Source organism: Apaloderma vittatum, unplaced genomic scaffold, assembly GCF_000703405.1.
Source record: "Apaloderma vittatum isolate BGI_N311 unplaced genomic scaffold, ASM70340v1 scaffold5285, whole genome shotgun sequence".
Classification (NCBI taxonomy): domain Eukaryota; kingdom Metazoa; phylum Chordata; class Aves; order Trogoniformes; family Trogonidae; genus Apaloderma; species Apaloderma vittatum.
In genome coordinates this window covers 23,451-37,046 of record NW_009717523.1, presented here as the reverse complement: position 1 = coordinate 37,046, position 13,596 = coordinate 23,451, and the positions used below count along the sequence as shown (strand labels likewise).

At 37.7% G+C, this 13,596-nt stretch overlaps 1 protein-coding gene across 1 annotated transcript in view; it reads left to right on the top strand.

The window, feature by feature from the left end:
- The window catches only part of ETNK1 (ethanolamine kinase 1), a gene marked incomplete at its 5' end in the record, with an annotated part of 15,558 nt that extends 2,528 nt beyond the window's left edge, over positions 1 to 13,030 (top strand). The window contains 5 exons of the mRNA XM_009869917.1: positions 129 to 271; positions 6,847 to 6,930; positions 8,418 to 8,578; positions 11,177 to 11,250; positions 12,507 to 13,030. Of these exons, the coding sequence (XP_009868219.1) occupies positions 129 to 271; positions 6,847 to 6,930; positions 8,418 to 8,578; positions 11,177 to 11,250; positions 12,507 to 12,579 (535 nt within the window). The remainder of the gene's footprint in view (positions 1 to 128; positions 272 to 6,846; positions 6,931 to 8,417; positions 8,579 to 11,176; positions 11,251 to 12,506) is intronic.
- Positions 13,031 to 13,596: the final 566 nt, after the last annotated feature.

The window sequence follows — 13,596 nt, the reverse complement described above, 5'->3', positions numbered from 1 at the left end:
AGAGTGGCCTGGTGTGGGAGAAGGTCTACTGAATAACAATGTAGAGGATAATACCTTATTTTATTACAAATGCTTGGTGTGGAGCACACAGTACTAAATAATTCTCAAACTTCTTTATGCCCAAAAAGGTTTTTAAGCGACATTCCAAGTCCTCAAGTTCTTCAGGAGGAGATGGCCTGGATGAAGGAAAGACTATCAAATTTAGGCTCACCTGTGGTACTCTGTCACAATGACCTGTTGTGTAAGAATATTATTTACAACAAGAAACGAGGTAGGTCTTGAACTAAACAGTAAGTAGTGAGTGGCTTTGTTTATGCTGTAATTGCATTTGCTACGTCAATGGTGTCATTTTGCTGCCTTGTTCAAGTGAGCTCAGTTGGAGCTTTTAAGACCCATTGTAATGGTAGTGATACCTGTGCAAGTACTGAGTTGCTTAATTAGCTAATTCTTGTCTGTATGTCAGTGTACAAAGGAAGAACGTTGGTGTTCCTTGCTTTTCCGTAATGAGTTAATGAATTTGTTAATCCATAGCCTGCCTCTGTGACTAGGCTTCAAAGTTGGTAATTGGTTGTGTTAATTCCAGTTGCATAAAGCTTTTAGGAAGGAAAAAAAGTCGTGCAAGCAGAGAAAATAACCTGGAAGGCATCATCTCATATAATGTGTACTGTCCTGGTTTGTGAATGTGGGAAGACACTTTCTTAATGAAGTAACTTAGTGATGCTTAATACTACATTCAGTGACTCAGTTTGTTTTCTGCATGAGGTGCACGGGCATCTTAAAGACTTCTTTTGTAAATACATACTTCATTTAAACTGTTGTAGGCAGAGATTAATTACTTCTTTGTTTTTATGATAAAATATTTAACGCGCAATTCATGTTATTGAAGAATGCCTGTGTTAAAATCCATAAAGCTTCTGTATAAACCCATAATTTCTTTCATTTCTTGCCTTTAGTGGTTTGAGGTTTGGTTACTGAATGAATCCATTAAACAGGATATTAAACAAAAGACAAACTTGTGACGCTATAATGGCTCTGGTGCAGTAAAAATGCCCAGCTTTTCCTCCTATTTCAAATACCTGAGCTCAGCAAAGTGCGACAAATTCACTGTTTTAGATCAAGATTTTCCTTTGAAGTGAAGATGACGTTTTCCTTCTAATCGTTCCATGTTCATTTGTGACGGTTTGATAAGATTGTGGGTATGTAAGCCAAAAGTATGTGAAGTAAATGACTGTGAATGGATTGAAGTCTTCTCCATCAGGTACGCTTGGTCTTTGACCTCTTCAACTTACATGCCATAAATACTAAAAAAAACAAACCAAAACAAAAAACTGGCAAAAAATATGCTGGAGTTGGTTCTAGTATGAAAACTGGCTGTATATGTATATAGTTTCTGAGTATGTATATAGTGTATAGTTTCTCTATATGTATATAGTTTCTGAGTGAGGTGCACTGAAGGCATGTGATTTGAGAAAATGGTCTTCTGGTTGTATTCCTTTCCCTCTAAGTCATACCACTTCTGAAGGGAATTGCTATTAGTACTTCTAGTTATATAGGTATATACACGTGTATATACATAAATTTTAAAATCTAAGAATTTGGTACCAAACTTCAGTGGTTTTACCTAGTTTTGATCATGTGTTACAGCTCTGCTTAAAATGAGGTGGGGAGCATGGAAGATCTGCAAAAAAAAAAAGTTCGTTTGTGGGCTGACACGTTGGAGTTGTGATATTGTAGTACCAAAAATAAACCTATTTTTTACTGTGTAGGGTTTTTCAGTGCTGGGTCTACCTTGAGTTTTAGCATTTCAAAACAGACCCACTGAAGTAAAAGTAATTTTTATAGTCACTTTTCATAGTAGAACCATGCTGGGGAGAAAAAAAAAAGGAGGAGGATTTCCTTTGAAAGGTTCACTGTCACGGTTAATAGGCTTGCAGTTCCTACTTCTAAAACAAATGCTAAATGCTTTTCTTTTTGTGAACAGAATGGAGGAAAAAACAATGCCAGCAGTGCATCACTTATGAGCAATCCTACAGTAACAAGTGTGTGAGTGCTTAGCTTTTGGAAACAGGATGGGGAGGAGGGAGGTACGTAAAGTACTTTGGCTTCAAGCTAGCTATAAGGAGGTGGAGGGGGGAAGAGACTTGGAAATATTAATTATATTTATTAAATTTATATTTGAAAGTTGCACATGTACAGTGTTGTAAAACTTCTGCAATGGGGGTACAGCAGGTACCGTTTTCATAGTAACCAAACCTCAATGCCATCTGTAGAAAGAATATTTGTCATTTGAAAGCTGTTTCTTATAGTGTACTTTTTACAGAGCAAAAAATACCCATCTCTCTTTTAGTACAGTTGTAAGATGAAGAATGTGATTTTACAAGTGGAAGCTGAGCTTTAACTGTAAATAAACATATTGCTGGAATTCTGTTTAGTAGAGCAGAAGCTTTTATTGGTATACAAATAATTTTGCAAGAGCACAAATTAAAATCATTAAAGATGCACTTCATTAGGAATGGCATCAAACTGTATGAAGGTATTTAAATAACTTCAGCTTTGGTGATGCTGTCCTCTTACTAAATTTACTCTTCTATCTAGAAAGGCTTCTCTTTATCAGAAATACTTTGGTGACCCTAAACTGGAATTAAAAAAGAGCAAATTGATCTTCTAGATTAACTACTACTTTTTTCTTTCTTTCTTTCCTTCTTTCCTCAGTAAAGTTTGCACAAAGCTGGTAGTGTTTATCTGGCTTTTCAGAAGCTGGCACAAACAAAACTAATTTATTGGTTTTAGCAACACTGCTACTTATACTGTTTGCGAATGCTTAATTTGCACGTTTACTAGGCACGGGGTGGGTGCGTGTCTGTGTTTAAGCTGCAAACTACCAACAGTTACTAGGATTCCTGTTTGGTACAATTAGAATGATTGTGGCTTGTCCCAGTGCTTTGCTTTAAACTTGTCCTTTGTATTCAATTTGTGTGAAATTTTCAGACTTGAAAGAAAAATTGTATCTGTACCACATACCGCTTTTAAGGAGAATCACTCTTGTGTCCTTAAATTTTGTTTATGAGACTGGAACACCATGTTGAGTGCTAGCTTCATTTAATGGAGTTTTACTCATTTGATTTGAATTTGTTCATGCTGTGGCTGAGAGAACTCGGCTTCTTGCTGTTTTGTTAATGTCCGTTTTCATTTGCTCAGGATATGAAAATTTGCAAGTGTTACTTTACATAACTTATAATTATCTGTGCCATCTACTCTTTGAAGGATATAACTTGGAGCTTCGTGTTGCTTTTAATTACAATTTGGACATCAAGATAGTAAAAATATACTTGATGCTTGGTACTGCTTATTTATAGACATTGTGTTCTGATGCTCTTAAAGTTTGAGGTTTATTTTCAACATGTCCTGGGAGTTTCCAGAAATACCTGATGTTTTAAGAGTATTCAAATACTTGCTATTCATAAGACCCAAGTATCAGTATTGTTTTGTCTGTGTGTGTGTTCTTTTTGAATGTATTAAAATGACCTGCCAGGAAGTTAAGTGTGTAGGTAGATGGCTAGCTTTGTTCTGTTTATTCCCTCTGCCTACCCAATGTTTTCTATGATCTTTGGTAGGAGTCTGTGGGTGCTCAGTGCTTCTGAAGACTGAGGTATGTTTAAGGCTTCTGGTTTTGATGTAAAACCCTAATTTGTTTTGCAAAGCTATATGGGGTATTTATAGCTAAAATCATTCTTTGGGTATACGACCCATTTGTGAATTTTCAGGTACATTTGTAGAACCTTTACCAAAGCTGTCTTCTAGGGCCTCAGTGGCTCACCCGATGAGCAGGATGGGATGGAACTCAGGATACAGCGTTCTGTTGTGGTAACTACAGCCAGGACTTGCACATTGAAAGTGCTTCCCTTCCAAAACCGTTAAAAGTGAGGAGCAGCTAGAAGGAGAGGTGTCATCACTCTCCTACCTTTCAGGTCCCTGAGGAGATCTGGCAGTTGCTCCATTGACTACTGCTTGATCTAGTGCAAAATTAATCTCTGGTGTATGGAACACAACATATATTCCATTTTGTATCATTATGTGTTTTTTGTAGATTGCATTGCATGTTGTCTATGCAGTAAGGAGACCACTTGAAATACTCAATACTTCTCTATTCCTGTTGATAACAGCACCTTCTCCAGAGACATGAGAGAGTTTAGTTTTAAATCATGTCTCACTTCAGTAAAGTACAAATACACTTAGACTAGCATCTCTTGTTGGTCTGCCTGCTCCCAGTGCTACCAGTGGGATGTACAATACATATATATATATTTTTTTTACTTACTAGAAACCTCAAAACCAAAGCTAGATGCTTAACTTCTAATGTAAGCCGTATCTTTTAGAAGTGGCTTTCCTGTATTGACTGCAGTACATACTACAACTAATTTCTAATACTGTAGATATTTAAGCAACTAATCTAAAGCTGCTTCTGCCTCTAAAACAAGGTAGCTGGGACATGTATGTGTTACACACTTATCAAGTGGCAAACTTAAAAGTTTTTGCCTCCTTTCAGTTTCCCAGAAAGATCTTTGTTTTGAGCCTTCATGCAAAAATTAAATCTAAGCTTGAATTCCACAGTAGCATGAATCTGAAAGTGATCAGTAAAAATGAAGGACTTTCACTCTGAACTCTTGTCTTAGCAAATGTGGGTTTGCCAAATTCTCGGCTGCTGCACATGAGGTATGTCATGGCTGCCTTGTGGTGCCGAGCACCGTGCTACTGGTTCACTGACTGAAGGTTCATCCTGTCGCTTGTTCACATGCATTTCCCTGTAGGTGAGTGCCTAGTGACAGCCTCACCTGTATCTTGCTAGAGTCAATTTCTTTTTGTATGTAATATTATTTATGTCTGGAAGTAAGTTTTAATTGTTAGCTATACTTAAAAATGCATAGTAGTACATGTCCAAGATGAAATTTGCACGTTAAAAGTTTGAACTGTTTCTTATGTTGATAATTTTGCTAGCAGACTTTTATTTGCTGTGTTTATTTTATGTGAGGGAGGAAGGAAAAAACCTCTTAATACAAGCAGCATTTAATGTTCAGGGGGCTAGGGAATTCAGGAGATGAGTGGTGTAGCAGAATCTTAACCAGGATTGGGCTGTGCATTTTGACTGGCTTGTAACTTACAGGTGCTTGTTTTAAAAAGTAGCACTTAAGAACCCCTGGGAAACGCAATCATGTGAATCTGCAAGTCAAGCCGTGGCAGAAGTTAATCTTCAACAATATGATAAGATTTTGGCTGCGACTGCTGTAAAATTTCTTGTACTTTCAGAGTTCTAGAGAACCTCAGTTTTCCATTGCCAACAAGATTTTTCTGGGAGATGCTTGCCACTTTGCAGGCCATTTTCACATTGATTTGTTAGAGCAAAAACCATTTAACCTCATAACCTTGGTAAGCAATCCTGTCTTTCTCGGAAAGTAAGTGTAAACTGCGAGGATTGTGACCAAGTGTTGTGGGGTTCGACTTCCTTTACAAGTGTTTATGTGAGGATTTATCTATCTGGAAAATGTTAATGTGTTGATATTTAAAATACAGTCAAGATGAACTGCATAGAAAGGAACACTTGTAACAAAGTTGTTCTGTGATAACTTGGTCAGGACATTTATCTGGTAAAACTATTGTTTGATATGTGCAATATCCATAAATGCTAACAAGGCAGCATATTATTAAACAGAATTTTTAGTCTAGGAGGGTTTTTGCTTTTTTTTTTTTTGACTTGGAGATCTGATAGTTAGCATTAGTGTCTGTAAGATGTTTTAAGTTATGCTAAGAAGATTGTTCATTGTAATGGAATATGCTTTCATTGAGTAAATATGCAGATAGCCATGAAAAGAATGGGTATATAGAGAGATACATAGAGAGAAGGGTGCAACTATGAAAATTACCCTTTTCAGCATAGCAGTGGGAAACGTATAGGTTTTACATTTTAATGATATTCTAGGGCAAGCAGCTCTGAAATTAATCCATTGCTTCCTTTTCTGATGCTTTTAGTAATTTTACTAGTTTGATCTGTAAAATACAAGAGCTCTAGTTGTACCAAATCTGTTTTAGTGTTTTGACAGTTTGATGTGGTATAGGCATTCTTGAGCAGCTTCAGTGCTGTGTTATCTTGAGTAAAACATTTTCCCCAGCTTCACTATAGGTAAACATAATATGGAAACATTTGGGGCTATATTTCCTGTTTTATCAGTCTTTATTTATATAACACTACATAGTTCCGTAATTTTGATGACTTGAGAATTGTCTGATGGCTTCTGGAGACTTGCTTAAGCCACCTAAAAACAACAACTAAGAATAGTCTTGCTTTTTAAGTGTGGTTGGAGGAAGCAAGAAATAATGACCTGTTAAAAGAGATATCAGCATGTTGCAATATGTTAGTCCATTGTGGTTGCACACTCCTGTGAGAATAAAGAGGACTTTTTTTTTTTTTTTTGAGTCGGGGAAAAATTGATCTGCTATTTCTATATAAAGTTCAAATAAAGGATCTGCTGTATTTCTTATTTTGAAGGTAAGGGATGCCCTCATGTGGTAGAACTTAAAATTGAAGTTCTACTATTCAGAGTTTAAAAATTGAGAATTGCAAGCTCTTAAGTAAGCATTATAGAGCTTTCTTGAATCAATATTCAAGGGAATGTAGTATAAAAATCACAGCCTTACCCTGGAATGTCTTGAGTGCACACAACTGGGTGCAAGTAAGACCAGTGTGTGGTTTTGTTTTGCCTTTCCCCCAAAACTTCAAAGGACACCAAAGGATTAGGGCTATGACTTTGTTTGGTGGGGGCTCTGATGTTGCTGCTCTTGTGTCTCACATAGGTGATGTGCAGTTCATAGACTATGAGTACTCTGGATACAACTACCTGGCTTATGACATTGGAAATCACTTCAATGAATTCGCAGGTAAGAATTGGATTTCTGAGGTAAAGGTAAATGGTTTTATGAAAAAACCTCATACTTGCACATGCTCTTTGTATATCTAAATACATGTGGGCAGCTGTTCAACTGATGGTATCAAAATGTGTTGATGTCTTACCTTGCAGAGTAGTTACACCTTTCCTTTGCAGCTCTGCTGTCCCAGAAATGAGAACATCAAATGCTAAGTTTTGGTAGATTTAGATCAATGCAGAACTCACAGCTTTCACAGTATCCTTCTGTGAAATGACACAGCAGAGACATCCCACAGCAATGAAATGCTGCAGATGTATCTTTTACAGAATAGGTATATACTGAGAATACACTGTGTGATTCCACAGTTCCAAATGGCAGACTTCAGTGTCTTTTTCTGGTGGCTTTAACTGTGTATGCTCAGTATTTCCCCTCAAGTTGCATCCTAAAATCGGAATTGAGGGCAAGACTATGTGATAGGAAAAAGGTGGGATATTAGGAATAAGGTGCTGGTAGATGAATTCAATAACTTTTCAGTGAATGCCCTTTCCATTTACTCTGTAAGAGAGAAATAACATTGAGTGTATGCTGTTACTTAAGAAGATGAATGGCCTGGTTTAAACTAAAACCAAACCAATTCTGTTTAGTTAATTTAATTTTCACCTAATTGTCTCCTAAAAGACTGTATTTTAAGTTACCAGCATATTTTTGCAGATGGGATCTGCTACTGGAAGTGATAATGCCTTGATGTTTATACTTCCTACCAAGAACTGATATGCAGACTCTTGCTTGTACTTGCTCCTAATAGTGACCAAGGTCACTGCTAAATCTTGTGTAACAAGTTGGGGTGCTGGGAAGTGGAATATTCACAAAGAAGTAAAAAGTCACACCTTCCGGGAGGAGCAGACAGGACAGGTGTTCCAAACATGCCCAACAAAGTATTCCATTCCGTGTAAGTCCTATTCAGTATAAATCTGAGGGATCACAGGGGTTAAGCCCTCTTCTTCAGCGGCCAGCATCTGAGGAGGACTCCTCCCATCTGTTCTTCTGCCCTCAACCCTGATCCATGAGGTACTGAATCCAGCTCCTGTGTGTTCCCCTCTGCTGCTGCACCTGGGATTTACGTACAGGTCTCTCTTCTTATGCAGCATGTAATACTTTGTATGATTGGGAGGGCTTTTCCTGCATAGTGCAAATGGTTTTCCGTGAGGCTTCTCTCAAAGCCAGACTTGTTGAAGCCCAAAATACAAGTGGAATATGTATGCAACTGAGAACACACACAGCGTAAATCTTTTGCAATGTTGACTGCTCACATTCATGTGTGAGAAATTCTTCCCAACATGTAAATGATACCATCAAGTCAAATTGAAATCACTGATACTTGTCCACATAAGTTTGTGTGCATTGGGGATGGGGAGGGGGGAAGTGGTCCAGTAATGAAGTTGCAATGGTCTTTTTAGACACTGTATGGTTCTAATAGATGTGTATTTTTCTTTTTCTAGGAGTAAATGAGGTAGACTACAACCTTTATCCTAACAGAAAATTACAGGAACAATGGCTGAGATCTTACCTTGAGGCCTACAAAGAATATAAAGGTTTTGGCACAGAAGTCAGTGAAAAAGAAGTTGAGGTTCTATATGTCCAGGTCAATCAGTTTGCACTGGTAAGTAACAAACACTTGATTAGAACATATTAAATGCCATAGGGAAGCTTGCTACTCTGTGGACAAATGTAATTGCTAGTTTATTGGACTGCTGTGGCATGTAAAAATGCAATGAAACACTTCCTTAGCCTGTTTTGTGGAAACTTTCTGCTGTGTTGTGTGTAAAGAGTGCTCTGTAGAATACTTTTAGTGAAGAGACAGTGAGTGGTTTAGAAAACAAGGAGATGAGCTTTTAGTGAGGATTTCTCTTGGCTGTTTATTGGTCTGAAAAGTTCCTGAGTTGGCTAGACCTTACAGTAGATTCGTGTAGGACGTTTTCTTGTGATGGGAAAAAAAGAGCAAAGTAGTACTTCATAACCTACAAATCTTCTGATTTTTAAAAGCCTTTAAAAATAAGATTATAAAATTTGTTACAATAAAACTAGGATACTATTTTATTTGCTGATTAATTTTTAAATTTAACAGACGGTTAGGTCACTCTAGAGTCTTACAGTACTATATGAGCTCTTTCCTTGCCTGCATGTCTTGCCAAAGAGGGAGTTGATTTCAGATTTGGTTTTGGTCTCCTTAGAGGCTCTAAATTGTAGCAAAGTGCACATATAGACTACTGTGGCTCCCCAGACGTTCTGCCTTTCTGTCAAGTGTCAGTGCTGGCTGTGTGAGTCTGCTCCCAGCTCCTCCTGTATCTTGTGTATTACAGCCTGTCTCCTGTCTGTCAGTGTGTCTTTTGCAGACTTTGAATGTAAAAGCTTCACTCCTTTTTTCCTTGCGTGGATGGAGCGTGTTCAGTTTTGATCTGACCTTGGTGCCTTGTCTTTCGGGGGAGGAAAGAAACACGTCAAGTGCAGTTCATGGAAGTAGAGTTAGAAGTCAGATAGATTTGTGGCATTGAGTCTTCCAGTGTCCCAATGACATACACTGTTAGAAGCAGTCTGAAGATGTCTTTTTCTTTTCTTCTTCCCCAAGTTTTATCTCTGTGATTTCTGAATATACGTTACAGGTTCACGTTACTTTCGTTACGTTTCCCAACATTCCCTACAGACTGTGACAGGGAATGTTACAGCAAAAGTGCCTTTTACTCAGTACCTAGATAATTTTTTTTCCTCCCCTGCTGAATAACAAGCCAAACCACTTGTAGGTTTTCCTCCCCTGCTGAATAACATGCCAGACTACTCATAGGGGGCCTAAGTTGGTCTTATTTCAGTTTGGCCTTATTTCAGTCCTCTTTCTGACTAATCCAAGCACACCTCTGTTACTGTAGTACCTTCAGTTTTCTGACAGCAGCTCATGGTTGCAATGAGGAAATGCCGTTCACATTTTAGGAAGGTGATTGTTAAACAAGCCCTTGAAAATATCAACTTGTTTGCTTCCAAAATCTCTGTTATTTATTGTTAGTGTTAATTGCAGGTCTAACTTTCCTAAATGAATGGGACAGCTGAATTTATGTAGGCTGGTGGTCTGTCTCAAGCTATGTAACATTTTTTTATCACTTTTAAGCTGTGGTCATGCTGGTGTTAAAGAGGATAGACTTCTGTTTAGAGAACAGCTCCAGATCACACATGATGCATCAGTACTGGCAAACGCTCTTGTGCTGGTTGATGTGGAAAGCTTTGTTAAGAGAAAATTTGAGCTAAAGTTAATTGATGCTGATATAAAACACCAGACCACTCGCTGTCAGCTGAAGTTATCTAGACAAGAGATTCAAGAAAATTCACATGTGCATACAGGAGTTGTTTTAAGGTGTTTTCAGATGCGTGTGTGTCCCTGTGTCTTCTATACTTCTGATGAAGTCTTACATGCAAGCTTCAGGAAGCAGTTTAGGCAGTTACTCTAAGCAGTTATTTACTGAAGAAAAGCCTGAAGTATATCACTTGTAACCTGGGCGGTGCAGAAATACCTTCCACAAGGTGACTATATAAAGCTCACGGCCATTTGCATGTATTTGTTCATTTGAAGTAGACTAACAATCACATCATTAATGTAGTCCATAGTTCAGATATAATATTGAATGTAGGCTTCTAGACTACTCATCTGGCCTCTCAATAAGTAATTTTGGAACAGATGAGAAGTTTGGGTAAATGATGAGGTAGAGATTGTCTTACATAGCTATAGATCATACTTCTTTGTCCCAAGTCAGGAGTGAAGGTGAGCTGTAGTTATAGTGGCTTAAGGGTTATAATCAAACATTCAAAAGAAATTTCGTGTTTGCACTAGAGTCGAATACGTGTAGAATAATATGTATTTAATTAGCAGTGGTAGAAATTAAATCGTTGCATTTCTGTGTGTTTTTTTAACATGGTGCATGGAGTTTTGCAACAACCTACTTAATAGCTGACCTATTTTATAAATGCAACATGTTTTTTTTTTTTTAAAGCAATACATGGAGAGTTTGGAGATGGATGGATGGATTTACTCTTCCACTAGTCAGTAATTCTATAATACTTGTTTACCAAACTCTTTAGAAAGAGATCAGATAACTTTACAAAAACATTGGGTTTTGTGAGTTCTCTCATAAATAACTTTTTTTTGTCTCGTGTGAGAATGTTTACATGTTGGATTTTATACAACATTAATATTTCACTAATAATTTTTTTTCAGGCTTCCCACTTCTTTTGGGGATTGTGGGCTCTAATTCAAGCCAAATATTCCACCATTGACTTCGATTTTCTAGGGTAAGTGCCCATGCTACATGTAATCTTGGAGTATGTGAGGCTGGAAAGGACCCTGGGGCTGTTTAGTCAAACACCCCAGCTGCCAGAAACAGTGAGGTCTGAGCAGTAGACCTGATGTCTGATGTATGTGGTCACACTATGCAACTCTTTTATTTTTAAGAGGAAAACAAGATAGTAAAAGCTGTCTATCTGTGCTTTTTGTTACTGAAAGTTCTTTAGCCCAGGGGCCCATATGCATTTAGAGAAGTTGGTGTGATGCAGCAAGGAACATAACTGGAGGATTAAATGTTTTTTGGGACCCGGATGTGTTTTGTTGGAGAGACAAAGGCATGAAAGCCGTGTGTGTTGTACTGCCTGTCAGATACAAGACCTGCATTTCCAGCTGCAAGAGTTAAGAAACAGGGCTCTTGTACAAAAGAGCTTGTTTGCTTCTTGCATGGAATACTAATCTTGGATATTCCTAATCTTTTTTGAAGACTCTTTGCAATGCCAATGCATGTTAAATTCTGTTTCCTAGGACACTGGCAAGTGGTGTTCAGATTCAGGTAGATGTGTGTCTGGCGGTTTTTAAAATTGTCTTTGGTGGCAAGCAGAGGAAATCATCTCTCCATTGGGGACTGGACGAGATAATAAAATTAATCATTTTGCTTAATAAAAGATCCCACTTTAGAGTTTTTTGTACTACCCAAGCCAGTTTAATAGGCTTAGTTGTGTAATTTTGTCAGTGAAGCAAATGTGTATTTCTTGTGACTAATTACTCTCAAGCAGAAGTACTTGTTAGTAGCCGCTAGATGGCACAAAAAACACGAGTTAAAGCACAGGTGGTGGAACCCCAAAACTTGTCAGTTTTGAATAAAATACCATTCTTGCTGTGATTAAGATCAGAATTCTCTGGAGTTGTAGTCGATTGTTGGACACTCTTACGAACTAGTAAACATGAAAACGCTGCCTTCGATAATGCTGGAATAGCGTCTGTTTTGCAAAAATTGGCAAGCTTGGGAGTAGGTGGTTGGTGGTGAGGAAGTACCGTGATGTGCTTGCTCTGTTCTTGGGAGTTGGCCTTGATGATTCCTAGAGATCTTTTCCAGCTCTGGTTATGTGATTGTTAATTTACTCCTTTGGCAGCTGTGGAGGGTCAGTGTTAGGAACCAGGGTAGAGGGGTAGGTGGACTTCTGACTAGTCCTGCCTAGCTGAGCTGTTTTTATTTGAGGAGTTCCATGCTCTTAACTTGAAATCTCTCTCTCCCTTTTAATAGGTATGCAATTGTTCGGTTTAACCAGTATTTCAAAATGAAGCTGGAGGTCATGGCATTAACTCTTCCTGAGTAATGAAAGGAAGAAACTTACCAAGTGGATAGACAACCCCTGAATCTTTTCTGAGAACAGATACTGGAAAAAAGCTAAACATTTATTGAAGTTCTGTAATGCTCACTTGGTGGTTCTTGCTTTATAAATAATGCCTCTAAACAGTCCTTCAATGTTAAATTTAATATGAAGAGCATATGTACTGCTGTTGATATAAAACAGATTAGAAACTTTTTAAATCTATAAAAAGTTGTAGAAATGGCAATTTAATCTTTCTTTGTAATTTAACATATGTTGTATGTGAATTATTTATTATAAGTTTAACATGATTCCATTGCTGCTTTCATCAGTTGTTGTAAAAGTTGGGTGCAGACGGTGAAGTTGTTCCAAAGGATTTGTTTAAGAACTTATTTTATTGAAGTTGAATTAACTTATATTCAAGAAAACATGGTCAGTGAATATTCACCTTTTGGATGTACAGAAGCAAAATGAGTGATAACAAACTCATGACATCACCAGTGTGGTGTAATTAGGGAAAAAGGTAATGATGACCTTTCCCCTCGACCACCCTTTTAAAAAAAAGTAAAAGGTAGCTTTCCATATGGTGGTACTTTTCTTTTGTATATGAATCAACCAGCTTGCTGAAAAGATAAACAATGCTTTGATTTATTTTTTTTTTTAATTTTCCTTCTTGATGCATTAAGCTGTAGAAATGTGAAAGTTCTGTGGCTGTCAGATCTCTGAGGATGTGTACCATCATAGTGTTAGACGGACAACGTACCATCTCCAACCTCTGTGGGAAAGCTGCTTGCTTATTAAGTGTACTTCGCAAGCAAAAAGACCACTATTCCAAATCTGTATTTCCTTTTAAAGCTTGATTCTCAATTTGAACACTATTCTGGTGTCCATATTTGAGGTGCTTCAGCAGTGTCTAACTGAATGGACTATTGAACTGAAGACTAGTGGGCAGAGGTCCTGTTGCACTGGGGGAGCACAACACTTAGGTTTACAGTTCATGTATTGTTGACATCTTTCTACTTT